At 56.6% G+C, this 27,889-nt stretch overlaps 1 protein-coding gene across 1 annotated transcript; it reads left to right on the top strand.

The window, feature by feature from the left end:
- Nucleotides 1-67: 67 nt before the first annotated feature.
- HIP1R (huntingtin interacting protein 1 related) lies at nucleotides 68-27,889 on the top strand. The gene is made up of 32 exons (XM_063085407.1): nucleotides 68-174; nucleotides 13,367-13,430; nucleotides 13,724-13,866; nucleotides 14,130-14,186; nucleotides 15,302-15,382; nucleotides 15,856-15,932; nucleotides 16,233-16,294; nucleotides 18,655-18,795; nucleotides 19,552-19,609; nucleotides 19,698-19,773; nucleotides 19,945-20,085; nucleotides 20,232-20,293; nucleotides 20,439-20,511; nucleotides 20,589-20,772; nucleotides 20,850-20,938; nucleotides 21,015-21,131; nucleotides 21,204-21,305; nucleotides 21,580-21,774; nucleotides 22,812-22,959; nucleotides 23,100-23,186; nucleotides 23,557-23,664; nucleotides 23,832-23,968; nucleotides 24,208-24,318; nucleotides 24,529-24,587; nucleotides 24,798-24,828; nucleotides 24,911-24,973; nucleotides 25,316-25,416; nucleotides 25,591-25,696; nucleotides 25,789-25,912; nucleotides 26,003-26,064; nucleotides 26,174-26,389; nucleotides 26,610-27,889. The coding sequence occupies exons 1-32, from the start codon at nucleotides 82-84 to the stop codon at nucleotides 26,655-26,657; spliced, it is 3,216 nt and encodes a 1,071-aa protein (XP_062941477.1). The 5' UTR covers nucleotides 68-81; the 3' UTR covers nucleotides 26,658-27,889.

The following is a 27,889-nucleotide window of genomic DNA, read 5'->3' as shown; positions in this document are numbered from 1 at the left end:
CGCGGCGACCTCACGGTGCCTAGGTTGGGGCTGCCGGGCGGTGACAAGCTCAGAGGCGCGGAGCTGAGCGGCGGCGGCGGGATGAACAGCATCAAGAACGTGCCGGCGCGGGTGCTGAGCCGCAGGCCGGGCCACAGCCTGGAGGCCGAGCGCGAGCAGTTCGACAAGACCCAGGCAAGCGCGGGCGGCGGGCGGCCCCTCACACGCGGCCCTGGGCGGCCGGGAGGCGCCGGGCGGGCGGCAGCAGCGCGGGGCGGCCTGGGTGCGCGGGGCTCAGCGGGGCTTCTCGGCCCGAGCCGTCCGCGCGCAGGTGAACCGGAAGCCGCTCCGCACTCCTGCCGGGCAATCTGGCGGAGATGAGCCGGGGCCGAGGGGGCCGGGGACCGAGATGCACCCGGGGCCTAGGGGGCCGGGGCTCGAGGTGTGCTCGGGGGTCCAGGTGCGCCGGGGCCTAGGGGGCCGGGGTTCGAGGTGTGCTCCGGGGCACAGGTGAGCCGGGGCCGGTGCGGCCCGCCTGGATTCCTCTGCCCTGCCGGGCCGCCCCTCCCCGGCTGCTGCCACCTTCTCCCACCCCTTAAAACGAATGCGTTCTCCCCCAACCCCCCCACCGGGAGCAATGCATTTCCTTAAAGGAAATTCCCTGCTTCCTTTTCTCCTGAGATGTTTTCCAGGACCGCACAATATCATTATTTGCAGGGCGAAAAGTTTCACGTATGTCGCCAGACTTGTTTGCCCGAGCGCCGACCCACATCATATATAAATAGGTTCACACCCCCTCATTAAACACGGGCGCCTGACAGACAGAAACTTCCCGGGGCTCCCTTCCTGCGCTTCCCACGCGCCTGCATCTCTTCCCGAAGGTGGCCTAGCCGGGGAGGTGGTTTAAACAGTAAAGAATGGCTCGGTGTGTATTCGTACTTGTGTCTGTGCCAAGGACGCACGTCGGAGGCGTTGCTGTATTTCTGGTTTTCTGTTCCTTTTTATTTTACAAACTCTCAGGTGTTCTTATGCCCGGGGGCTGGGCGGCGGCGGGGATGTGGGGGGCATAACTGTTTATTTGCCAAAATAAGTCAACCAAGACTGAAATGGCAGAGAAATCTTACATTAGAAATAAAGGAAGTCAGAAGGACCCCTCCCTCCCCTGTCTGAACCAGGTTGGTGACATTTGTGGCTGCCATTAGCAAGTTCCTTCCCTCTTGTCCGTGCAGAGAGAGTGCAATGACTTCTGCGGTTGCTTTCAAATCAAGTTAGCGCATGCAGTCTACAACAGCTTTCGTTTCGAAATAAGAGAAAACACAGGGAGACCGACCTTCTAACCTTTGTGCTTGTGATTGACAACGAAAGCGACAATAAAACCTCTTATGAATGCCAAGTGCTGGAACCAACCTGGCCACAAATTATTAATTTAGCCTTGTGATCTTTATCATCATCATCATCTGGTCCAGCCTGGACAGCCTGTCTTAAAAACAAGTGTGGCATTTAATTTAAAATTATTAATACATAATTAATTGTGCCAGGAATTTGCAGAAGCATAGAGAGAAAAATTTAATTGGCAGAGAGAATTTGGGTGTTGTCAGAAACTTTTTTCATTAACTCATTTTTAGATTTTCGCAGTGCTTTTGAGCAGGTATAAAAAGGTCTGATTGTTACACAGAGGACGTTGGAATTTAAAGAACTGACTTCATTGATCTTACTCTTAAATGAAGAAGTGAAGGGCAACCTTCTTGCATGTAAGAGAGAATCTCTGATAAAGGACCACCCATTTTCATGGTTGGTTTGGTAAACAAGAAGATGGATTGTTTTGTTTTGCTCTGTTGGGTTTTTCTTAGGGCTGAGAGGGTTACTTGTAATGAATAATTTTGTAATGGGTGAATCCTGTGCGATTCACCCATTCCATACATGTGATTCACCCATTCCAGGACCACTTTTTCTGGAAAAAGCTTCAGTATCTATCTTTGCTTGTCTTCACAATGACTTATTAAGGGATGTAAGAATGAGGTTTTGTACTTGGTTAATATTTAATTAGATCGTTCCCAGAAATATCCAGTGAGCTGCCAGTCAGGCCCCTTGGTAGAAGGGTCCTGCAGAGCTGAGGTTGCTGTTTCCTTGTCTGCTTTGGGACAGAAAACAGCACATCCAATCCAGGAACCCAGCCTCCCTTTGGAATTTGCTGCCTGTGTTGACCATGGCCACAGTGCTGCAGAAGAGCACATTGGCTGGCTTCGAATAGGAGTCCACTAGTCTGCCAGCCTTGACTTTCCTCTCCTGGGCGCCTGGGTCAGGAGGAAGAGATGTGCTTCATGTTAGCTTTGTTTACAGGTCACACTCTGTTTGCAAAGGTCTCTGGGGTTAGAACTAAGGAGTGTTGGGGTGGTCATATTTCCTTCTGGTAGCTGGTGCTTGTGGTGACTGTGTGGTGTGAGTGTGTGATTATGGGGGAGTGTCCAGAAAGCTAGCCTGTTCTTTTCTAACCCATGAGTTCAGTCCCTTTGGTGATAAAACCCGTTTCCAAAATGGGAGCGACAAAATTTTATTGGCAGCTTGCTATTGTATTCTGAATACAGAATATCGTATACCTGTATTCTAAATCTGAAAATTACCTGTACTATTAAAATGATGGTGTGGCATTGTGGAAAGCACTTGTAGGTGGGTAGACCTGAGTTCTAGCCTATGTCCCTGGGCAGTTTGCTTAACTTCTGAATCTGTTTCCTCTGCTATAAAAATAGGGTTAATTCCACCTATCTCATAGGGCTGCTGTTAAGATGTAAGAGAGAGACTGTGGTTGGCTGAGTAATGGCCCCTCAAAGATGTCCACATCCTAATTCCCAAAACCTATGAATACATTACTTGGCAAGGGGAATCAAGGTTGCAGTTGGAATTAAGGTTGCTCATCAGCTGGCCTTGAGATGGGGAGATTATCCTGGTTATCCACGTGGGCCCAGTGTCATCACAAGGGTCTTCAAGTGTGGGTGATGGAGGGAGAGGAGGCGGTCAGAGTGAGGCGGCCGGAGAAAGACCCCACTGGCCACCGCTGGCTTTGAGCATGGAGGAAGGAGCCACAAGCCAAGGAAAAGAAGCTGGAAAAGGCAAGGAAATAGGTCCTCTCTTAGAGCCTCCAGAGAGAAAGTCCTGCCAAGCCCTGTAAGACTTATTTCAGACTTCCGGCCTTCTCAATTGCAAGGTAATAAATTGGTGTTTTTTTAAGCCACTAAATTTGTGGCAATTTGTTACAGCAGCCATAGGGAACTAATACATACGTAGCACAGTGCCTGGCACGTAGTAGTAGGGGCTCAGCAACTAGTTGGGTAGCCATCTTTCTCCCTTCCCTTTCTCCCCACAAAAAGTTTTAAAATTCGAGAACAATCTCAGACCTTCCACCAGAGAGGAAACCTGTGTTTGAAGCATGCCATGCATGACAGAGGTGGAGTCTTGCAGGGGCTGACCAGTTAGCTCAGTCATTTAGAGCACAGTGTTAGAACACCAAGGTCAAGGGTTCCAATCCCCATACTGGCCAGCCACCAAAAAAAAAAAAAGAAGATAGAGTGTTGGAAATGCTGATTGCAAGTCCTGCTTTTTCCTTATCTCTGGGCCTCAGTCCCCCCCCCACAGGATATGGAGGTAGAGCCAGAAGCTTCTGCCCAGGTTAGGATTCAAGAAATCCTTCACATTACAGTGCAAGGCCACTGGGCACTGTAGGTGGACATTAAATAAAGACGGAAACTGCCCCAGTGTGAGAGGTTCCTGTGGGGAAGGAGCTATGGAGGGGAGCCCCACATGGGAACAGCTCACAGGTCCAGTTTTCCAGAGTAGTGACACATCCCTTCAGCAGCTTCCGTGGAACCGAAATCTTGTAAAGATGAACATTTATTGGCAACTCAGGACCTCTCAGCGCCTGCTGCACATTGCAGCGGCTGCCGGTAGAAACCAAAGACGAACCACAAGTACAATTTTAGATTGTCTGGTAGCTGCTAGAAAAAGTAAGCAGAAGCAGGTGCAGTTTGTTTTAATTGTATATTTTATTTAGCCCAGTGTATCCAAAATATAACCCCTTTAACATGTAATCACTATAAAAATTATGAGTGAGATGTTTTACAGTCTTTGAAATCCAGTGTGTATTTGACATTCATGGCTCCTCTCAGTTTGGACTCACACGTGGCCAGCAGCTGTTGTGCTGGACCAGGCACGTGATAGAGTCACCTGGGGAGGTTCTAAAATATATCTGTCTAGGCCTTGGAGATTCTGAGTGATTTGTTCTGGATTAGAACCCCTGGCATTGGTGTATTTTTTAAAAGTTCCCTAGCCTGGTGTTCCTTAGAATCACATTATTAAAGGCAGAGCACGGGACACAACAGATATATAGGAACTTACCCTGAGTTTATGGTTTGAAAGCTGTTCCCAAATATGCGGGATTCTTTGAGACCCGCAAGTTTGGCAGCGGCTGCACCCCCTGCCCTGATCTGCCCGCCACTGCCTCCAGGGAGCCTCCCCTGAGTGGGGCAGGCAGGCTGAAGCACCCCAGTGTGCCTCGTAAGCGCATATTAACACAAGTCGCTGACCCCTTTCCAGGCCTCATGTCAACGTTTACAATAATAAAAAGAGTCCTCCGGCACCAGAGTTTAGGAAGAAACCTACACCATGTGGTGGGCAGCCAGAAGACCCCCAGCTCCATCTGACTGCTGTCTCTGGGGCGACTGGAAGCTCTCTGAGGGCAGGAGTGGGTCTGTCTGCTCCCAGTGCGTCCCCATATGCAGGCCAGGCACCTGGGGCAGGGACAAGCCAGGGCTCCTTTCTGAAAGAGAAGGAACCAGGCTAATCACCACCCTGGGAGGCCACCCCCAGGAGCTGCTGCTGCAGCACTGGCCCTCCAGGCAGAGCGGGTCACAGTGGCAGGCTGTGCCCTTCCCCACACATGCTCTGCAGCTTCTCGCCAAAACACTGTGCTTGCTTCTGCCACATCTGCCCACGTGGTAAAGCTCAGCAGGAGCTGACTTCTGACTCCTGATTCCTGGGCTATGAGGATCTCTCTCACCCCACCGAGCAGAGCCATTCCAGAGGCTGCTTCTCGGTCCTGGTTGGGGTGGGGATGAGGCTACCCATCCTTGGCCTTCCCCTTCCTGTCTTTGCTGTATGTTTACCCACACGACATGTTCATGAGGATTGTCTACTGTAGGTTGACCAGCCTGTTCCTGCAACTTTGGGGTGTACTGTGGAAGGCAGGAATCATCCCTGTCACCTCCAGGGGGTGGAGAGATGCATGCTGTGGCACGTGAGCTGTGGCAGAGTGGTTCAGAGCTGGCTCCAGGGTCAGAGTGCCCAATTCAGCCCTGGCTTTGTCTCTCTGCTGCTCTGTGCCTCAGTCTCCTCATCTGCACAATGGGGGTAATAGTTCCCACCTCATGGAGCAGTTCTGAGGATTTACCAGAGCTCATGGTGCCTGTTGTGTAGCAGATGCTAAGTGTCAGCTATGTGTACAGAGAAGCAGATTGGGCTGAAAGAAATAGAAAGAGTGTCCCTGTTGGGTTCTGCCTCTTCCCCTAGTTCGGGCAACTGTGTGAGAGACAGCAGAGCCCAGGCTGTTGGGGAGAGAAGCGTATCTGCGGCAGGGACAGGGGGACTCGGGAAGGTGGGGAACAGCCGTCCCCGGAAGAAGGAGCCTGCGGGTGCTGCCATTCCAAATGCTCTCCAGGGTGGGAGTCAGGCCTCTAGAGGACACTGTCCTGTGGGAGGATATTCCAGCGGGGATAGCCCCAGGGAGGTGGGGGCGAGGCCAGCAGTGACTTCACTGGTAGAACTTCCCATCCCTCTGAACAGGCAGGAGAGGTGTAGCCAGAGGTGCCCTTTCCCTGGCCTGAGGCTGCATCCCAGCCCCCACAGCACCTCAGGGACCTTGTGAATGAAACCCAACTGGCCATTCAATTCCAGCAGCTCACAGTGCAAATGCTGTGGAGTTAAGCTAGGCCTGCTTGGCCAAGGCACAGGGGAACCCAGCCGGCTCACCTGAGACGCCCAGCCACAGGAACAGGGACGCCCGTGCCAGCCGCTGCGCTTGCCAGTGATGCTCTTCTCCTGTTTCCACTGGGTAAACGCCTGTTTATATCAGGGCTGACTCAGATATGTGACCATGTTCGTCACTTTCCTCCTGCCCGAGTCTCACTAGGCTTCCCTAGTCCCAGTGACATTATTTGCATTGTGACCCTGTCTTCCTGGTACAGGGCAGCCCACCCAGCAGAATGAAGTTGGCAGATGCAAGGGTGGGCGTGTGTCAGATCTAGGTTCACAGGAGAAGGGACGGCACTGCTTCCACCCTGAGGTCCCTCAGCAGCTGTTCTGATATGTGCCATCCCCTGAACCCTGAGGTCCTCAGGCAAGGGATGGTGCGCCAGCGCGGGGGCCGCTCACACAGGGGTGGCCGAGTGAATGAGTGAGTGTGCGTGTGAATGAATGAATGCGTGCCTGGGGGCTGGCGAGGCTCCCTTGATGCCCTCCTCTTGGTAAGGCATCCAATCTAGGGAATGGCTGAGCCACTGGAGAAAAGTTCAGGTGTGATTGTTTTTTTCTGTTGGTAAAATAAACACAAGCCTTAAACTGCAATAGGTTCGTTTGTCTGGAGTGATTCAGCCCCTGGGTTGTGGGAGGGACAGGTTTGTGGAGTGATGTCACCAGGGCCAGGGAACGAAACTCCGTGGACTGGCTCCCTGTCCATTCCTGAGTAGGAGTGGCAGAGGTGTGACTCAGGGCCTCCTCCTCCATGTGTCATCCACAAAGCCTGGGGCGGAGGTGGCAGCGGGTCATGCTGCGGCTCCATGAGCAGCGTCCTGGGGAATGATTCTGCCCTTGGGCTCCCACACCGTCCTGCAGAGGCATGGACTGCTCCAGTTTTGTAAACGGTAGAATGATGGAGAGGCCAAGGCTGAGCAGGGTGGGGGATTTGAATGAAGAGAGGTGCCCGTTGACTCAGGAGGACCGATTGCCCCACTGACTTCCTGTCTGCTGAAATTAACTGAGCTGCAGCTTCAAGTGTGGCTCCGTCTCTTTCCTGCTTTGCATGTGGCCGCATCTGAGCCGCCTCAGCTACAGAAATCCTGTGTTTGCTTTCATCAATGGCCTTTGAGGTGGCAAAAGCGTTTGAATGAGAGCTCTCTGTCTTTCAGACAACTCTTTGGAAACACTAGAGCAAAATAACTCGCTGCTCTGCTAGTGTCCTTGTGCCCTGGCTCTTTGAAGAACATTTTTGTCCCCTCCAAGTGCTGCTGTTAGGTGTCATGATAGTGGCACAAGGAGGCTTAAGTCTGATTCATTTCAGGGTTGATTTTTAAAATAGAAATTGTTTTATAGGGCCGAGCCCGTGGCGCACTTGGTAGAGTGCTGCGCTGGCAGCGCGGTGACGCTCCCGCCGCGGGTTCGGATCCTATATAGGACTGACCAGTGCACTCACTGGCTGAGTGCCGGTCACGAAAAAACGACCAAAAAAAAAATAAATAAATAAAAACGTTTGAAGTTATACATTAAATTTAAAAAAAAAAAAAAAAAAAAAAAAAAAAAAAAAGAAATTGTTTTATAGTTACTTTTACTATTTAACTTTAGTGGTTAACTTAGTAGCTGGAAAAAGAGACACCCAGTGCTTTCAAGTTATCCAGCACTTTTATTTGAAAGAGTGTTTTGTTCATTCAAGTGTGTTCGCTCTTTCACTCACCCAATAAAGCTTTATTGATGGCCAGGCAATTGGTTTGGTCCCCAGAGATACAGCAAGAAGGAAGATGTTCAGGGGGTTGGTGGTGGGGACAGTATAGTGGTAAACAAGACACTTTCAGATAAAAATTTCTCTGGATGAAATTAAACCTGGAGATGCCATACAATGTGGAGGACTGCTTTAGACAGGTGGTTGGGGGAGGACCCCTCCAAGAGGGACACTGTAGCTCAGAGCTTGGTGTTAGGAGAAGCGCAGTCTGAAGTGGGAGCTAGCCAACCAGGGTCCAGGAACAGAAGGAAGGCATGTGGCGGATACGGAGAGACATTTTATGTGAGCTTTGTATGTGTATGTTCTAGAAGACCCCAGGGTTTTTTATTGTTGTGGCTGGCCAGTACAGGGATCAACCCTGGACCTTGGTGTTATCAGCACCACACTCTAACTAATGGAGTAACCAGCCAGCCCCCAAAGGTTCTTTTTTTAAATTTCTGCTTCATAGACAGAGCAGCTGAAGTCAGGGTTTGGGAAGTTGCTAACGTGAAGGCTTCCGAGTGAGTCAGGGACACGGCAGGGTCTGAGGCTATGGGGTGCAGCAAGCAGTGGTGGGATTGGGGTAGAAGAAGGTGAGTCTGCAGATGTGTGGGCTCCTGGGAAGCTGGAAGGGTCTCCTGCATCCTCCATGGATGGGAGGGGCCCTTTGGCTCTGACCGTACCTGAGGGCTATGGCTTTCCAGAACAGACATGGCCTGCTGGGCTGACGACCCACCATTCGTGAGACATTCCTGATTTTGCTCCATGGCTGCCTGACTGCAGGGCTTCTCCTGAAGGGGTCTCCTCCTGAGCCGGGGCTCCAGGTCTTCACAGGGTCCCTGCCTGGGCTGCAGGGTGTTGCTATGGCCAGCATGAAGCCCCACAGTGGGCCCCACGGTTTTGTAAACGGTAGAATGATGGAGAGGCCAAGGCTGATCGCAGTGGGCCCTGCCGCCCAGGCCTCCTCTCCTGAATCAGCGCCATTGAGATGCTTGCCAGGTGTCCCCTGTGCCTTGCTGGCCCAGGGACCCGTGCCACCGGCCTCTGTCCAGTCTGCCCCTGGGATTGTCTCCTCAGCCTTGCCTCCTTGGCCTCTGTGGCACCACACTGGGTTTTTATTAGACAAACAAGGATGGATGATTCTGGAAGCAGGGGCAGGTGTGTCCTGAGGGCTCCCCCAGGCCCAGTGGGGCCCTTGTAAGAGGTGTTCTCAGAGGCCCCTCCTTGATCCGTCTGGCCCTGGCGCCTTTGTTACCTGCGGTTGGAACTGTCCCTGATCAGAATCTGTGCATCCCCATTTGGAGGCGGGCAGGGTCCTCCATGAGCAGGAGCGGGCTCTCAGGAAGCTGGCCTCCTGTGGTGGGACAAGAAGGCTGTCAAGGGTGTCTGCGTGACTTCCTTCTCCCTGCCCTGCTCCTGGAGCTGGCTGTGGAATCACAATCCAGAGGCCGTGTGGACGGTACCTGAGGGTCCATCCTGCCCAGCCACTGGTGGAGAGGGCCTGGGGCGGTGGCCCCTATGCTGAGGTGTCCTCATCACTGTTAACAATGGAGGATGTAAGTGCTTGGGAGGGCAGCAGGCATGGCCTAAGCGTTTGGTCAACATGTTTATCGCCATGACCTTGGGCAGGTGATTAGCCTCCTTAGGCGTCCCTTTCCTCATCCCCTGCTTCCAGGGTTCCTGTGAGGACCGAGTAAGAGGTCACCACACATGCTCAGCACAGGGCCCACGTATGGTTGAGCTTAGGGAAAATGACTTTATTATTAGGTTAGTGAGACCAGATTGCTGGTCTTAGGGCATATCGTGTTTTCTACAAGCTCTGTCTCCGGAGCGAGCTGGAGCCTCGCCCTTCCTCGGCCCCGTGTGGGTACCTTGAGCTCCGTCCCCCACCCTCATCCTTCCCAAGGTCAGGCCCCTGCCTGCTGCCCAGCCCTGGGTAGAACGAGATGCAGACTCAGGGAGTGGGAGGCGAGGTAGCTTCTGGGATCTGGGCCTGTGGGATATTTCCAGAAGGAGCCGCAATGGTCTGCATTACCATGAGACAGCAATCACCTGCTGCCCCCACCTGTCCAGCCTCTGCCATCACTGAAGACCCTCCCTTCCCCAGGTTCCATGGCTGTCTCACATTGTTGTTCCTGCCCGGCTTCCTCCAGAGACATTGCCTGGTGCAGAAGGGGCCTCTCCACTGGCCCAGCCAGAGGTGCCCTTCTCGCTGTCTTTGGAAGCGGGGAGAACAGCTTTCCCTTACTTGTGCTTTGTCGCTGTATCCCCATGTGGCACTCAAAGTTGTGTGAAAGCAGCCCTGCCAGGCTGTGTTGAGGTCCCTTCCTCCCTAGGAGTCACAGGAGTTGAGGATGCTGATGAGCAGACCCCAAAATGATCGCCCTCTGCCCTTATGACCCTTCTTTTTCTCCAGTTCTGGGTTTTCTGTCCTGACCTCGAGGTCTGTGACCAATCCATTCCACTCAAAGGTTGTATTTCCCTGAAGGTTTCTCTCCATGGCCTTGAAGAGTTAAGTCTGCCTGTGTCAGAGCACCCAGGCTTGTTCTGGCCCGAGGGGCTACACCTTTCACAGGATGGGTGGGCCTGGGCTTCTCTCTGGCTCCCCCTGCATCCTGCAGTTTTCCTACCTTCAAGATGGGTGGGGAGAACCACATTCACCCCACTGGGCTGGTGATGACCTGCTAGGAACCACAGGACCCAGACCAAATGTCGCTGACAGATGTCCCTCGAGACTGAAAACCACAGAGTAGAGCTATGCCAAAATGCCCAGCACAGATTGCAGCACAAAACCGGGACCCAGTGTGCTCACAGGGATCCCTTCCTCGAGGGAGTCCAGCAGGGCAGGCCGGGAGGTGGGCAGGCATCCCCCTCCTGGGAATAGGTGTGGCTGCTGCCGCCTGGTGGGAGCAGCGAGGTCATGAGACATCCACAGACTCCCACTGTGTGAGCACTGGGCCTCCTTGTGTGACTACTCGTGCCTGGGGCCACGCTGCACAGCTGCCTGCCCTGCACACAACGGGGCTGTGTCTGCGGGAGCCAGCCAGCGCCGCCCGGGAGGGCCTGGTCAGGACAGAAGCTGTCCTCTGCGGCCAGCACGGGGAGGGCCTGCCACATGCCACATCCCAGCGTGGCTCTGCTTTTGACACCCTTCCGTGTACCAGGCGCCGTTCAGGGGGTGGGGTATGGCAGCATCTGTGGGCAGGATGGTTCCCCTCATGGCACCATCGTCCCAGTGGGGACAGACGGGTAATAAACAAATAAGGAAAATATGTCATCATCAGAGGGTGATGGGTCCTCAGAGACCCACAAATCAGGTTTAAACAGGGAGGTGCTGGGAGAGGAGGAGCTGGTGCTCTTCTGGGGGCCGTGCCTGGTGCCCAGCTGGGGCGATGATGAGGACAGGGCTCTGCCTGGTGATCTGCGGGGCGCTGGGGTGGGAGGGCTTCACCTAGACCTCACAATCTCCTTCCTGCTCAGAGGAGGGGCCAGCCTTCCCTGGCCTGCCCAGCCCCCGGGGGTGTGTGCTCTGCTGTTGCGAGGAGGAGGGAGTTGTGAATTTGTATCTCAGCCCTCCCTGGGGTCCCCTGAGCTGGGAAGAGAAAGCCCTGCATCTCTGTGTCCTGAGCCACCTCAGCCCAGCCTGCCTGTGTAGCTCCAGCTCTGGCTTTCTTGCTGGGACTCTTCCAGACCAGGTGGCTGTTCTCAGAAGAGCCAGCTCAAGTGTCAGGGCAGCTGGGGATGGGGTTACACCCTGGAGACAGGATACTCCCAGCCTGTGAGCCCCAGCTGCTTGCCTGGCTGCTGGGGGAGGCCCAGTCCCAACCCTCTCACTCCATGGCCCCTCACACCAGAAGGAGGTACCAGCGTTGCTGAGGCCACAGGTTTGACCCATGCCCCGTGTCCTCAGTGACTCTCAAGGTTTTGAACCCTGGCTTTGCCTTTGTTAGCTGTACAGACAAGATCCTTAACCCTATTTGCCTAAGTTTCCTCACCAAGGAAATGGAACTTTAACTGTTTCCCGGGTTGTGGCCTGTGCCTGGCATGGGATAGGCGCTCAGTAAATGGTTTATGTTGACATTGTAACCCTTGTCATCACCATCGCCACCGTGGTGGCAGAGCTCTGCCTCAGCAGCGTGTGGTGTGCAGGCTGGGCAGGCAGAGCTGGGCGCAGCTGCTGAGTTCCACCTGGGGGGAAGCTGCTGAGGCTGGGGGAAGCCAACTCGAGAAAGCAGCATGTGTGGCCAGGCAGCCTTCGGGTCCGGTGGAGCGGCTCTGAGAATAAGAGGAGCTAGAGAAGGCTATATTTCCTCCGGACCCTGGGATAACAGCTGTCCCCAGGACCCAGCCATGTGGGCTCAGCCGCAGTCCCGCTGCTTGCGCATCCCAATGAGGTGCCACAATGGGCCCTGTGTGTGAAAGGGGGTCAGCGCCCTGGTGACAGGGCGGGTGCCGAGGGCTGCCCAGCCCAGCCTCAGCTCCTTGGCAGCCCCTGCCTGTGGATCTGACCAGAAAGGGCTGCCCCACTCCCCAAACTTGCTTTTCTTACAGACAGAGAAAGTTTCACAACAGACTGTAAGTGGCTAAAATCACCTCTGTGCAGGGCAGGGGCAGTCGCTACTGCCAAGAAGCTAGAGGGGAAGAGCTGGTGGCCTCTGAGAGAAAGAGAGAGTGCGCCACACTGCCCCCAGTCCACCGCTACCCAGCTCCCCATGCCGGCTGGGCCTGCGGGCTCAGCTCAGAGGAGACGCAAAGAACGCTGTCCCAGCCCTCCTCCCACAGCCCCACGACACAGCAGCTCCTCTCAGTCCACAAATGGATGGTGGGAGGACAGAAGCTTATCAGACCCACCCCAGGCAGAGAAAGAAGATGCCCCCAGGAGCCTCTGGGCCAGGCAGAAGTTTCTGGGGGAAGTGGGGTCCTTGCACCAGGGCACGATCACCACCTTCTGGGAAGAGGAGGCGTGGAGCTGCAGGAGATGAGGCTGCAGTACGTGGGGGTGGAAGAGGTTCTGGCTCTGGTCTAGTGTGAGGCCACCGCTTGTTCTTCTCAGGTGGCAACGGCAGGTGTGCTGGGCAGACCCCCCTGCTACCTTTCTCCACCCCGCGGGGCCGCAGTTGCTATCCTCGTTGGTGGGGATGGGAGCCGAGTCAGGATGCAGCCCCACATAGGAGAGAGGTGGCCTGCGTGGCAGACAGTGGCAGGACCTGGGTTTGTCCTGATTTCCTGTAGTGCTGGGTGGCCCCTGTCAGCTTGCAGTGTGGCTCTGCACCAGCCTCCAGCTACAGTGGGATGGAGGACGCCCCGTCAGGCCACAACTTCTGCCGCTCCTCGCTGGGGCTAAATAGCGCAGGTTTCAAACAGGTGGTCTCCTGGAGCTGCAGCCCAGCTTTGTCCTTATCCCCCAGACCCCTGGCAGCTCTCGGTGGCTTTGTGGCATTGGGTATTAGCTGTAGTTTTAGCTGCGTGTATCACGTAAGAGAAAATTCTACAGAGGTTTGGTTTGCTTGGGCTGGAAGGATTCCTCCCCACTCATTGTGACACTCTCCTTTAACCTGTCTGTGGGTGGCGCTGTCCCCTCAGGGTGGTCTCTCCCAGGGAAGGCTCCCATGGGCCAGCGTCTGAACCCTGCCTTTCTGCCCCTTGCAGGCCATCAGCATCAGCAAAGCCATCAACAGCCAGGAGGCCCCCGTTAAGGAGAAGCATGCCCGGCGTATCCTTGCTGCCCCTCCTCTGGGGACTGCGGGAGGAAGAGGATGTGGGGATGGGGCTGGGTTGTGCCCTGGGCCTCCTGCATGGCCTGCCTCCTCCCAGGCTCTGAGTCTCATCTTGGCAGTACCACTGTTGCCACGTTAAAGTTGGGGACCTGGGTCAGACAGGGAGGGGGAGAGGTGCAGGCTGAAGGCACCCAGTGGCCGTAGGGAGAGGGCCCTCCACCGTGGCCCTGTGGCCCCTGAGCATCCAGCGTGTGGCTCTCCTTCCTGTTCTTGGCCTTGACCCTCGCAGGCATCATTCTGGGCACTCACCACAAGAAGGGGGCCTTCACTTTCTGGTCCTACGCCATCGGCCTGCCACTTCCCAGCAGTGCCATCCTCAGCTGGAAGTTCTGCCATGTCCTCCACAAGGTCCTGCGGGACGGGCACCCCAATGTGAGTAGAGGTGCCGCCCTCTGGGCCCAGGAGAGGGCAGGAGGTGGGCGGGGCCGTAGCCCCTTCCCCTGCCAGCACCTGGGAGGTAGAGCCATGTTCCCTTTGAGGTGTGCAGCTCTGTTCCTGTGTTTGTCCTGTCACCTGTGGGCTGATCCACCCCCTGCCGCCCTCAGGGTGTCCCTCCCATCCTTGGGGTGGGAAGAGTTTCCCAGGACCGCTCCCACAGGGCTCTGTGTTCTTCACCACCACCCCCGTCTCCGTAGGTGCTGCACGACTGCCAGCGGTACCGGAGCAACATCCGCGAGATTGGAGACCTGTGGGTAGGTGCCAGGAGCAGCACAGTGGCCTCAGTGCCCCTGGACGGGGGGCCTCAGGAGCACAGGAGGCTGCTCCAATGGCAGCGCCCTCGGGTGGCTGTCTTTCCTCTTCTTTCTCTCCAAGCATTAGTTTAGAGCAGTGTTTGTTGGGTGACAGTGGGGAGGTGGTGTCGCAAGATGTGAAGTGGCAGCCTTGCTTTTAAGCTGGACAGGGCATTCCCAATGCACAGCTAACTGGCCCTCCAGCTCTGGGAATCACCCGGTCCCACTGGTTCCTGTGAGGTGGAAAATGTAGCAACCTCAGACCCCAAGCATCGCGGAGTGAGGGGCGCAGACTCCCAGGCTCCTCACAGACTGGATGCTTTAGAATCGAGACTGGGAATCTGCATTGTTCAGAACTCTCTCCAGATGACTTTTACCCACAATAAAGTCTAGGAGCCCTGGGAGCCTGTGTTCTAGATTCACTCCAAGACCCAGGAGTTGAGGCACCCCCAGTGGGAAAAGGACCCGGACCTAATTCTCAAGCACTATGGGGCTCTTGTTAGCTGGGGTGGGGGCCTGTGGGGGTGGCAAGAGCAGGGCATCTGCTGGAACAGGGACCCAGTGAGAGGCCTAGCCAGGGGCATTGCTCAACCCAGAACCACTGAATTTCACCCACATCCCTTGGAGTAAGGAAGACAGCGTCCATTTGCCATCTGCACTCAGGCCCGGCTGGTGTGGCTGCAGGAGATGTGGTGTCTGGAGGAGGGAACTGAGAGGATGTGCCTATTAGCTATGTGTCGGAATGTGCCTCCCGTCTGTCAGCTGCACTTTTAATAAAGTGTCCCAACTCAGACTTGGCCTGTTGCCCTGGACAAAGAGGTCTCTTCTCACAAGAGTCTTTTGGCAAGAATGACAACAGATAAGATAGAAAAAAGCTAGAGACAGAGCGAGATTGGTGGAGGCCATTAGGAAGTTTGTTGAATGAATAAATGATGGTGGGCAGGTGAGGACAGGCACTTGGTTCTCTCTCTCTTCCTACTGCATTTCTTTCTTTGCCCCAACACATGCCCAGGTCCTTGAAGATTCTTGGGCATGTCCACGTGATGTGCCCCCTTACCTTGGGCTCTGTTCTGCAGGGGCATTTGCACGACCGATACGGACAGCTGGTGAATGTTTACACTAAATTGCTGCTGACCAAGATCTCTTTCCACCTCAAGGTAGTTTTCTTGGGGGAGTCATGAGGCTGGAGGGACCTCTGGGCTTTTCCCTCTGATGTTTGGGCATTTTGGGACATAGAGGAGGGCGGGATCTATTTCATCCATGGATCTGTCCACTCACCTTGTCCTGACTGTGACCAAAGAGGAAACAGAGAGTCCAGGATGTCAGGAGCCCCTAGAGCACCTAAGATGTTTCCCACAGACAAGGAGGCAGCCCTCAGCCTTGCCCCTGGCTCCAGCAGCCTCCTTTGTCCGGGCATGGTGCGTCCCCTTCTGCCTCCCCCGTCAGCCAGCCCTCTGTCGCTGCAAGGGCCTGGTGGGCTTCTCTGGCCTCTTCCCCTCTCTTGGGAGCTAGAGCCAGTTCTAAGCCAGAACCTCGGCCTGCCAGGAGCAGGGGACGGAGACCAATGGACAGGGACCAGCGTTTGGGCTGCCCAGCCTGGCCGCAGCTGAGTATGGGGTTCTCTCCACAGCATCTCCAGTTTCCTGCAGGCCTCGAGGTGACAGACGAGGTGTTGGAGAAGGCAGCTGGGACCGACGTCAACAACATGTGAGTGGCTCTGCATGGCGGGTGGCCCGGCATCTACTTCCCTTCTTCCCTCAGCTTCCTTGTTTGTTCCTAAAGTATTTCATGCCCAGGATCCCATGTGGGGCAGTGGTGGTCAAATGGCTTTCTCAGATTGAAGGTCATGTTCCTGGGAAAAGAGGCTAAAGGGATGGGGTTTGCTTGGAATCCAGGCATTTGTGCCAGAAGGACTGCTGTCCTGTGCGAAGGTGCGTTGATTTGCTGAACAGCTGCTGTGCTGATGGACCGTGCTCTCCTTTTTCACTACCCCTTTCTCCTCCGTAGCTTCCAGCTCACTGTGGAGATGTTCGACTACATGGACTGTGAGCTGAAGCTTTCTGAATCAGGTGAGCCGGACAGAGAGGAGGTAGCGGGCTCTGAGCATATTGCGAAGTGCCCAGAGTTGGGACGAGAGGGAGAGAGGAGACATTAGCGACCAGACTAACTAACATTCTTAAATGCACCTGCCACTCCAGGGGTACACACTCCTCCCAGGAGTAGGCAACGGAGCCTCATGGCACCTCCAAAGTACGACGGAGGCTTCCTGGCCCCCAGAATGCCAGGCCTCCACCCGGCATATCCCCTAGCAGGCATGTCTAGGGAGCAGCCTCAGCCATCCGGTGACCACCACTCTGTCTGCCCCAGGATAGGTGGGGCATGGGCTGGTGGGGATCCACCTGTTCAGTTTTCTGCTCTGGCCTCGGGGCATCTGCAGAGCTCGCCCCAGGAGACAGTTGGTTTGAGCTGTCTTGCCCATTTTCTGCTCTAAAAAAACCTGTGAGTCATGTCAGATTTCCTAGCCCGGGAACCCGGCCGCAGTTGAAAAGGAAGTCTCACAGGGCTCGCCCTCCTGGCTGGAGAGGTGATTGTTCTGGGTGGCAGCTTCAAAACAGCCTGTGGGCGACTCAGTGCTCTCCCCAGGGGGCGAGAAGCACATGCCTTTTTAAGGGAAAATTTGGAGTAGGAAAGAGGCAGTCTGGGCAGCCTCCCTGCATCCCAGGTCTGGAAGCTGAGGCAGGGTGAGTCTAGAGGGAGGGCCTGCCCAGACCCCGTGTGGGGAGCAGAGGGCTGGGGTCCAGGGGAGTGGCCCCAGCTGGGGGGCTGGACCGGGGCTACCAGGCTCTGTGTCCAGGCAGAGATGAGTTCAGCTTGAGCCTCTCACAGCACAGAGGCCACCAGTTGGGAGCCAGGTCCCCTGCGTCCCCACCTTGTGCTGCTCTAGACATGCCAAGGGGCCAGTGTGGCAGGCAGCAGTCCTCAGAAGGAAGTTGAGAAAATCTGCAGGCAGGCACCCCACCTCTAGTGGCACTGATGTCCTGATGAAGCACCGAGAAGGGACAACCGGCAGTCCCAGGTGGCAAGTGTGGAAGCTTCCCTGTCTCGAGGTCTGCAACAGCAGGAAACAGAAACATACCAAATGCTGTTCAATGGAGAACCGGCTGTGGCTTGCTGTCTGTGCATAGTGGGGAATGGACGGTGGCTGTTAAGAGAGGTGCACTAGGAAGGACTTAGAAAACATTCTGTGGCATGAAATAAAGCAGATTCAGAACAATATGTACATATGAGGGTACTTCCCAACGTTCATGGAAAAATAGAATTAAAAGATAATACGAATCTTTCTGTGAATGTTTGGAAGTACCGTCCTGCATGTTTAAAACCCAAAGCAGTACTTTATATGTACTTTAACATTTTTTATAAGGGAATGTTCTTATCTCTAAGAAAGGTGAGGGACTACACTTTGCCTCTTCCTACTTGTCCTTTTCCTCCCTGGGTGCTGTCCTGTCACCACAGAGGTTTGCAAAACGTCCTACTACCCAAGGCAAGGCAAGAGCAGGACACAAGGGGCCGGGGCCGGCTGTTGTGGAACCATGGGGCGTCTGTCCAATGTGGGGCCACTTGGCCACTTTCCTTCCCTGGCTGGCCGCCTACTCTTCGTCATTCCTGTCTCTGCCCCAGAAGAGAGGCCGGCCAAGGAGGAGGTAGCCTCCTGTTTGTCCTTGTCCCTCCTACTTGGTAGCTCTGATACAAGGCCTGACTGTCACAGGGAGGGGAGACTGCCCCTGGGTGCAAGTGCAGTTTCTGGGCCACTTGGGGTTTGCAGAGGCGAGTCCTGACCCCACTGCTGTGTGACTTTGAACAAGCCCAGTCCTGTTTCCACACCTGCAGAATGAGGCATTTGGGCTACACAGTCCTCAGCCCCCTTTCTTTTCTGAAATTCAGAGCAGGTTTGAGGCCTGCAGGCACAGCTATTTGTCGCCCTGGTCACTCTGGCTCTTCGTCCCAGGCCCATCGTGGTAGAGGCTTCAGGAAACCCGAGCTGATCTGGAGCTCATGTGCCCTGACCTCACGTCACCCTTGACCTCACGTCACCCTTGACCTCACGTCACCCTTGACCTCACGTCACCCTTGACCTCACGTCACCCTTGACCTCACGTCACCCTTGACCTCACTCTTGGAAGCATCTGGTCTTGGCCTTGGGCAACCACCAGCACATGGGCCCCCACCATAGAGGTTAAGAGCCGTTGGTGTCTGAGAACTGCTTTAGAGGCCCACTAACCAGATGGATGATCTTAAGCAGGTTACCCCAGCTGTCACCTTATCTGCAGACCTACTCCCCAGAGGGGTGGTTCGTGGCTGTTAACACACTGACACTGCAGTGAGTGGGCCACCCCAGCTCACAACTCCCTCCCTTTCACCCTCTTTGCAGTTTTTCGGCAGCTCAACACGGCCATCGCCGTGTCCCAGATGTCCTCAGGCCAGTGCCGCTTGGCCCCACTCATCCAGGTCATCCAGGACTGCAGCCACCTCTACCACTACACGGTCAAGCTCATGTTCAAGCTGCATGCCTGTGAGTCGCCCATCGCGGCCCCTCAAGGGCTGTGTCCATGCAGCATATATCCATTGACAATAACTGTATCAGATGGGAAAACCAAGAAATTACAAAGATTCTTATTAATTTAAAAATAGCAATAATAAACTCATTACCCATCAACATAAATAACATACATTTTATGAAAAATCACTATTTTCCAAAACACAAAAAAAATTTAATGAGAAGAGTGGCAAGGTTTTCCATTTTCACCACTGCATGCCTGGCTTAGAAGACAGTGCCCTGCCTGCTCCCAGACATCTCCCCCCTACCCTGCCTTGTGTGCTGGGGGGCACGACAGGGAGAAGGCACATGGTGTCATGCAGTGACCTCACCAACCTCTGAAAGGTTCTCCCTGGGCCACACTTTGAGAACTGCTGACTTAGCAAATGTGGGCTATTTTAGTGTTAGTTCCGGGCAAGTGTGTATCTTAAAAGCACTTTTCTATAGTGCCCCCCCCGAAGCCTGGTACAGATTAGGCAGTCGTGGACGTAATAAACAAATAAAGCAGTTGTAATAATAAAATAAAGCGGTCCCAGCACCCGCTGTTTCCTTCCCTAGCCCAGAAGGTCGAGATCTGAACCCTCTGATCCTCTCCTCTTCCTGGGGGGTGGCAGGACTGGCCAGGTGATCTCTCTAATCCATGATGGTTCTAGAACATGGAGGAACAGGGAGGGGGAGTAAGCCATAGGGCATGTGCAGAGAGAAAGTCCTTTAAACTTGTGCTGTCCCTAGGCCTCCCAGCGGACACCCTGCAGGGCCACAGGGACCGGTTCCACGAGCAGTTCCACAGGTATCAGCTCTGGGCAGGGCTGGGGCACTGCAGGGAAGAGGGTCCACGGCTCCTCTGTGACATGTCCTCGGCATCCTTCTGCCCGCAGCCTCAGAAACTTCTTCCGCCGAGCCTCTGACATGCTCTACTTCAAGCGGCTCATCCAGATCCCCCGGCTGCCTGAGGTACCCGTGCCCCTTCTCAGACGGCCAGCCAGGCTGAGCTTTTGCTGCAGCCTCTGGTCTCTGCTCCTTCAAGGACACCAGGCACCTGGCTGGGCCCCCACGGGCTCTGGGGACAGTGGAGGGCAAGCTTTTCTGCGGTGGCTGAGCAGCTCCCACCTGTTGCCCCTGCAGGGACCCCCTAACTTCCTGCGGGCCTCAGCCCTGGCTGAGCACATCAAACCCGTGGTGGTGATCCCCGAGGAGACCCCGGAGGACGAGGAACCCGAGAACCTCATAGAGATTAGCACTGGACCCCTCGCCGAGGAGCCAGCGGTGAGCCCTCCTTCCTGTATCCCCCATGTCCCCCCACAGCAGCAGCATGAGGCTGAGGGGGTGCTGGGGTGACTGTGCCTTCCTCTGCCCCCTGGCCTGGAGGGCACAGCAAGTGGGGCAGGGGTTACCATGCTTTGCTGTGGCAGGTGGTAGCCGATCTCTTTGATCAGACGTTTGGACCCCCAAATGGCTCCGTGAAAGATGACAGGTGAGGGCCTGGGGAGCTGCTGGGGTGGGGAGCACTAACTGTGAGATCCCAAATCCCGAGTGACCCCTGCTGAGAAACGTCCCTGTGCCCGGGTCTTTGGTTTCTCTGGTTGACTGAATTTGAACCCCAAGATCTCTGTGTCCAGGGACCTCCAGATCGAGCACTTAAAGAGGGAGGTGGAGATGCTCCGCGCCGAGTTGGAGAAGATGAGGCTGGAGGTGAGGGGCGCGGGCGGGGATGGGCTTCCCGCACAGGCCAAGGCCGACCCAGCCCACGCCCTGCCTCCCGCCCGCAGGCGCAGCGGTACGTGGCGCAGCTGAAGGGCCAGGTGAACGCGCTGGAGGCCGAGCTGGAGGAGCAGCGCAAGCAGAAGCAGAAGGCGCTGGTGGACAACGAGCAGCTCCGCCACGAGCTGGCGCAGCTGCAGGCGGCGCGGCAGGAGGGCGAGCGTCACCAGGGCCTGCGCGAGGAGGCCGAGAGTGCGTGTGCCGGGCCGGGCGCGGGGAGCGGGTGCAGGGCGTTCCGCCGCCCGGCCTCACGCCGCCTGTCCCCACAGGGAAGGCCAGCGCCACGGAGGCGCGCTACAGCAAGCTGAAGGAGAAGCACAGCGAGCTTGTCAACGCGCACGCCGAGCTGCTCAGGAAGGTGGGCTGCCCCCGCCCCGGCCCCGCGCTGGCGTGGCCCAGCCGCAGAGCGTGAGCCTGTCCCCCTGCTCCTGCAGAACGCAGACACGGCCAAGCAGCTGACGGTGACGCAGCAGAGCCAGGAGGAAGTGGCGCGAGTGAAGGAGCAGCTGGCCTTCCAGATGGAGCAGGTGAAGCGCGAGTCCGAGATGAAGGTACGGCCCACGTGCAGCGCCCGCGCCTCCCCAGCCCCACCCCGTGCCCCAATGACACGCTGTCCCATCCAGCTGGAGGAGCAGAGCGACCAGCTGGAGAAGCTCAAGCGGGAGCTGGAGGCCAAGGCCGGGGAGCTGGCGCGCACGCAGGAGGCCCTGAGCTGCACAGAGCAGGTGCTGTTGCGGGGTCCTGGGCTCAGGCCGGATTCTCTTTTCTGTGAACTGGGTTCCACCCACATGCCCCTGGGTTTGGGGGTTCCCAGCGAGCCCGGGATGCAGCTCTAACCCCGACCCCGGGGAGACACAGGAGACAGCCCTGAGCCTTGCCTCCGAAAGTTCTCAGGCTCATGGCTGGGAGGGGGCTGATAACCCGTGGGGCGTTGTCTGTGAACTTGGGGGGCGAGGGCGGCGGGCCAGGGAAGCCCCGCTCACGAGCCCCTCTTCGCAGAGCGGGTCGGAGCTGAGCTCGCGGCTGGATGTGCTGAGCGCCGAGAAGGACGCGCTGAGCGGGGCTGTGAGGCAGCGCGAGGCCGACCTTCTGGTGGCCCAGGGCCTGCTGCGCGAGAAGGAGGCGGCGCTGAGCCAGGAGCAGCGGCGTGGCGCCCAGGAGAGGGGCGAGCTGCAGGGGCAGCTGGCGGAGAAGGTGCGGGCGCTCGAGTGCCAGGCAGCCCATGCGTTAGCGTGTGCGAGCCTGTGTTCGTGGCATGTGCGGACCTGTGTTCTTAACGTGTTCAGAGTCGTGCATCCCTCATACTGCAGGAGGCCTTCCACCACTCCTGGAGCCCCTGACCCAATTACTAATTAATCTGGTCCTCCTACCCGCCCCCCTCCCTAGTCCCTGGCAACCGCCAATCTTTCTGTGTCTAAGGATTTGCCTATCCTGGAGACACGTTGTGTGATGGAATCGTGCTTGGCTTCTTTGGTTTAGCATCATGTTTTCAGGGTTCATCCACGCTGTAGAATGTATCGGTGCTGCATTCCTTTTTTTGGCTGAATGATGTTCCGTTGCCTGGATATGCCACATTGTGTTTGTCCATTCATCAGTTGGACATTTGGGGTGTTTTCACTTTTGGCCATTGTGAATAATGCTGCTGTGAACATTCATGTGCAGGTTTTTTGTGTGGCCATACGTTTTCATCTCTCTTGGATATATGCCTAGGTGTGGAATTGCTGTTATATGGTAACACTGTTTAACTTTTTGAGGAACCACCAAACTGTTGTCTGCACCAGCTACACCATTTTATGATCCCACCAGCAATGCAAGAGGGTTCCAGTTCCTCCACATCCTTGTCAACACTCATCTGTTTGCTTTTTATTGTAGCCATCCTAGTGGGTTGAAGTGGTTTCTCATTGTGGTTTTGATTGCATTTCCCTAATAGTGAGTGACGTTGAGCATCTCTGCATGTGCTCATTGGTCATCTGTGTATCTTTGGAGAAATGTCTATTCAGATCTTTTGCCTATTTTTAAATTAGGTTGTCTTTTTGTCACTCAGCTCTTCCTCTTGAGAGGGAGCAGCCTGAGCCCTGGGGGGATGGAGTGAGGCCTGTCTTTAGAAATCTCCACCCACCTCCTATCAAGGGCAGCCCCTTCACAGTGAGGGACTCAGCTGGGACCCTGGGGCTGGGCAGTCCCCAGGCCTTGGGGAGGGGTCTCTGAGCTTCCTCTCCCGCTCGCATCAGGAGTCCCAGGAACAGGGGCTGCGGCAGAGGCTGCTGGATGAGCAGTTTGCGGTGTTGCGGGGTGCCGCTGCTGAGGCTGAAGGCATCCTGCAGGACGCCGTGAACAAGCTGGATGACCCCCTGCACCTGCGCTGCACCAGCTCCCCAGGTGCGTGCTCGGGATCACCTCCCTCCCCTGCCTGGGAGGGCCACGTCCGCCAACCACCCACGTACGTGTCCTTCTTGTCCACCAGCCCTGAGGAGCTGGTGGCAAGAAGCTGGGGCCTCACAGTCCCCCTGTGCTTGCAGACTACCTGGTGAGCAGAGCCCAGGCTGCCTTGGACGCCGTGAACGCCCTGGAGAAGGGCCACGCCCAGTACCTGGCCTCCCCTGCAGGTGAGTGCAGCCAGGGGCATGGTGGGCAGGGTAAAATCCCAAGTGTTGTCCAGTTCCAGCCCCGTGGCTACTTCCTGCCTTTTCGAGAGGTTTTCTGCATGACATGTACCTCTCCAAAAAGCTGAGTAGATGCTCTCTGTCCAACCCCACCCAGACACCCGGCCCTGCCCTACCTCATGGGCAAACAGGTTTGTGCCACTGGGGCTGTAATCACCAGGTGTCTGCAGGTGGCGGGGGAGCAAGAGGCTTGGGGTCACACAGGTCCTGGTTTCCTTCTTCCTCATCTTCGTCTTGGGCTTGCTAGGAGGATGAGGCATATAGCCTGCCGGGGACATGGCTGAGTGCTGGTTCTCACTGTTCGCCCCCACAGATGTTTCCGCCCTGGTGGCAGCCCTGACCCGGTTCTCCCACTTGGCTGCCGACACTATTGTCAACGGTGGCGCCACCTCGCATCTGGCCCCCACCGATCCTGCTGACCGTAAGTGGTTCTGGGGCAGCAGGATCTGGCGGCCTCACCTCCCATCTCCATGGTAGACTGGGAGAGGGGCCTGCAGACAGGTCCTTGCATCAGGCCCAGGGCCTTCATGCGGGGTCTTTGTCGGGGTTCTCAGGCAGTGGCTTCACTCATGGTCCTCTCCCACCCAGGCCTGATTGACACCTGCAGGGAGTGTGGGGCCCGTGCACTGGAGCTCGTGGGGCAGCTGCAGGACCGGCAGGCTGTGCTTCGGGCACAGCCCAGCGAGATGCAGACCCCACTGTGGGGCATCCTGCAGCTGGCCCAGGTGAGGTGCCCAGTATGTAGAGGAGGCTTGGGCCTCTGAGTTCTACTCCCCTCTCCAGGTGAGGCTAAAGAGAGAACAGGATAGGGACTTGATGGGATTTTTTTTTTTTGTCAGCTGGCCAGTACAGGGATCCAAACCCTTGACCTTAGTGTTATAACACGTGTTCTAATCAACTGTGCTAACTAACTAGCCTGACTACATGGGATTGAATCACCCCATCCCACATCTATCCCCCATAGGAGCTGAAGCCCAAAAGCCTGGACGTGCGGCAGGAGGAGCTGGGGGCCGTGGTGGACAAGGAGATGGCGGCCACGTCTGCAGCCATTGAAGATGCTGTGTCGAGGATTGAGGCAAGGATGGGGGTGGGGACTCCCCAGATTCCTGCAGGACCTTGGGGGCAGGTGACCGTGGCTGGGTTGCACTGGGCAGGGGACAGAGCAGGGAGGGCAAGAGAAAGCTCTGGCATTCTTGCCCTGACTCCAGGACTGTGGGCACTGGGGACCCCTTCCTCCTACACTGCCCTGCTTGTAGCTGGCTCATGCCTCTGTTGTTGGGTGCAGGATATGATGAACCAGGCCCGCCACGCCAGCTCGGGGGTGAAGCTGGAGGTGAATGAGAGGTGAGCCTCATTTCTGCCCCCCAGGTCCAGGGCTCTGCCCTCCCAGCTGCTCAGCCCTCCAGAAAGGAGGCACTGGGAGCCAGCAAAGCACACACCAAGCCCCACCCCCTGCTATGGCCAGGCCCTGTCTGGTGTCATGTGGGCCACGCTCCAGACAAGCCAACCACCTCTCCCTTCTCTCTTCCTCTACCTCCTCCCGCTCCTCCCCAGGATCCTCAACTCCTGCACAGATCTGATGAAGGTGAGTGGGTGGCTGCGGCCCCAGGGCGGGCTTTGTACCTGGATGGCCACCCCAAGAATGACATGCAACTTGGTCTTGGTAGGCCATCCGGCTCCTGGTGATGACGTCCACCAGCCTGCAGAAGGAAATTGTGGAGAGCGGCAGGGTGAGCTGGTGGGCTGTGGTCTGACAGCACCGCCCTGGCTGGGCCAGCAAGGGGCAGATTCCTGCAGAGGGCATGACCCCAGAGCCTCCAGCCCCTTTGGGCATGAGACTCCTGAAGTGTGCAGGGTGATGAGACACCTCCCTACCACACACACAGACACACACAAGGAGCTCACAGCCAAATCCCCCTATGGTTTCCAGCCCCCCATGCCAGGGAGGCTTTAGGGCGGCCTTTGGGATGTGCACTGTGGCCAGGGTGAGGGGAGAAGGGTGGGTGAGGATCCATTTCCATCTGTGATGTCCTTGACTAACCCGTCCTGCCCTGTTTTCCTGTCGCCACTAGGGGGCAGCTACACAACAGGAATTTTATGCCAAGAACTCCAGGTGGACTGAAGGCCTCATCTCGGCCGCCAAGGCAGTGGGCTGGGGAGCCACACAGCTGGTGTATGTCGCCCAGGTGGGGGTGGAGGTGGGCAGGGGTCTGTTTGCTTGCTGCCAACAGGGAGCAGTTGGGTGGAAGGGTGCGTGGTGCTAAGGGTCTGGGAGTAGGGGCTGTGGGGCGGCCGTGGCTGTCCCTGGGGTCACAAGCCCAGGCTGTGACTGGCCCTGTCTCCCCAGGGAGTCAGCTGACAAGGTGGTGCTACACACAGGCAAGTATGAGGAGCTCATCGTCTGCTCCCACGAGATTGCAGCCAGCACGGCCCAGCTGGTGGCAGCCTCCAAGGTAAGTCTCTCTGCTTGGACTGGCCTGGCCTTGGGGTCTACCACAGCTGCCCTGGGCTAGGAGACCACAGGCCCACCTGACTGCCCCCCTAGGTGAAAGCCGACAAGCACAGTCCCCACCTGAGTCGCCTGCAGGAATGCTCCCGCACTGTCAATGAAATGGCTGCCAATGTGGTGGCCTCCACCAAGTCAGGCCAAGAGCAGATCGAAGACAGAGGCAAGTGCCTGGTGTCCAAGGGAACTGCCGGCTTCCCAGGGCCAGGTGAGAGTGGCTGCCCAAACACTTACCCTTGCCCTTTGGCCACAGACACTATGGACTTCTCAGGCCTGTCCCTCATCAAGCTGAAGAAACAGGAGATGGAGACCCAGGTAGGTGCCCATGGACGCCCAGCTGGTCCCTTCTTCGGCTGGGCCCCAGGAGGGTGGAGAGGGACCTGGGGAGACACAGGACATGCCGAGTGGGCTCTGTGGTTTGCAGGTGCATGTCCTAGAGCTGGAGAAGACACTGGAGGCGGAGCGAATGCGGCTTGGGGAGCTGCGGAAGCAGCACTATGTGTTGGCGGGGGTGGCAGGGACAGCAGGGACGCCCAGTGAGGAGAAGCCCAGCCGGCCCAGTGCTGCCCCCCGAAGTGGCACCACCAAGAAGCCACCCCTGGCCCAGAAGCCTAGCATGGCCCCCAGGCAGGACCACCAGGTGCCAGGCGTCATCACCGGGGTGGGGAGGGGGCCGGGAGGGGTGGCAGACCCCAGCCTCTGCTTGTGGGTCTGGGGGCATGTACTCCTGGGAAAGCTTGAGATCCTTGAGAGCCTAGCAGGGGCAGCAACGCTGCCGGCACTTAAGGGAGGGAGGCACCTGGGCTGTGCCATGTGCTCCTGTCCACATCCACTGAGCACCTCACGTTCAATCCCTGCAGCTTGACAAAAAGGATGGCATCTACCCGGCTCAACTTGTGAACTACTAGGCCCCGGAGGGTCCAGCAGGGCAGCTGATGGGAGGGCCTAGGCCTCATGTGGCTGCCCTGACAGGGCCTAGGGGCCTCCGAGGGCCCAGCCCTGCACCCGGTGCCCAAGCCCCCTGCCCCACTGCCTGGATCAGTGTCCCCATGGCCCCTGGCCGATCCTGATGGGGCCTGGGCTATACGGGATGGTTCTTCTGGACGTTGAGTCTATTTATCTGCAATAGTAACTTCTGAGAGCAGCCAGAACCCAACAGGCCTGAGCCACTCTCTTCAGGAAATACATGGAACATTTTCAATGTTCCAAGTTAAGAGCTTTTCCTCCTAAGTTTATGGTCAGCACACTGGGAAACAGGGCCATTTGAGGGGCCTCCCCTGCTTTCTGGACTCAGCCTGCTGTTGTAGATGAATAAAAAACATGGTCCATGCGGGCTGTGGGGACAAGGGTGGGACATCCTGTCTGTGGTTTTCTTGGGGCACTGATCCCATGAGGCCAAGTGCATGCCCATCACAGGCTATGTGGCCTCATCTAGGGTGGGGTGGGGAGTATTGTCCCTTTCTTCTTGGGCCTGGTGCTAGGGCTTCCGTGCTGGGAGCTCCAAGAGGAGGTCAGATGCTGGAGGTGACCACTGTCTGGGGATCAAGACAGAGAAGTGAGCAGAGGCTGCTGCCGCACCTACGGAACCCAACCCAGGTGCTGCTCTTGCTCCTGGAGTTCCCATTGCCAGCAGGAATCTGCAGCCACCTGCCCATTTCCTGTTTTCCATTCCCTGGATCTTGCTGCCCCTGCCCTGGAGGCCCATTCTGGCCACTTTCCCATCATTTACCTTTAAGAGTGGGTTCCAGCCTTCCTGAACTAGGCCCTCCAGTTTGGCCAGAAATAAGCCCAGAAACCAGGAGCTGCCTGTCTGCCTTCTGGGGGATCAGGAAGCCCCCTAAGGCCCTCAGGGAGGGGTGGCCTGCTGGTCAGATCTGAATGAATTTTGTCTTTGAGCCTGAGTGGCCCGAGAGGTGGGACCAGACTGGGAGGGTGGAGCCAGCAGCTGGGCTGGAGGAGCACGGGCCCTACCCCCCCAGCTCCGTCCCCCGTTCCTCCTGCTTCAGCCCTATCTGCCTCCCAGCCCCCTCCTTAGCCCTTTGCCCTGGGAAGGCTACAGATAGGGGCCAAGGTCTGGGAACGGGCAGGAGCCAGCTCCTGTGCTTTGTGTATTTCTTGTGTTGAGGTATTCTCTGGGCAA

This window comes from Cynocephalus volans, chromosome 2, assembly GCF_027409185.1.
Source record: "Cynocephalus volans isolate mCynVol1 chromosome 2, mCynVol1.pri, whole genome shotgun sequence".
Taxonomy (NCBI): domain Eukaryota; kingdom Metazoa; phylum Chordata; class Mammalia; order Dermoptera; family Cynocephalidae; genus Cynocephalus; species Cynocephalus volans.
Note: the sequence above shows the minus strand (reverse complement) of the source record. Positions and strands in the feature narration are given on the sequence as shown.

Bases quoted from the DNA above. Each gene is read 5' to 3' on its own strand.
- HIP1R (XM_063085407.1), top strand. From the start codon at position 82: ATGAACAGCATCAAGAACGTGCCGGCGCGGGTGCTGAGCCGCAGGCCG. The intron at 18,796-19,551 runs GTGAGTCGCCCA...TGCTGTCCCTAG, and splicing joins CATGTTCAAGCTGCATGCCT to GCCTCCCAGCGGACACCCTG. The intron at 20,086-20,231 runs GTGAGCCCTCCT...TTGCTGTGGCAG, and splicing joins CCCTCGCCGAGGAGCCAGCG to GTGGTAGCCGATCTCTTTGA.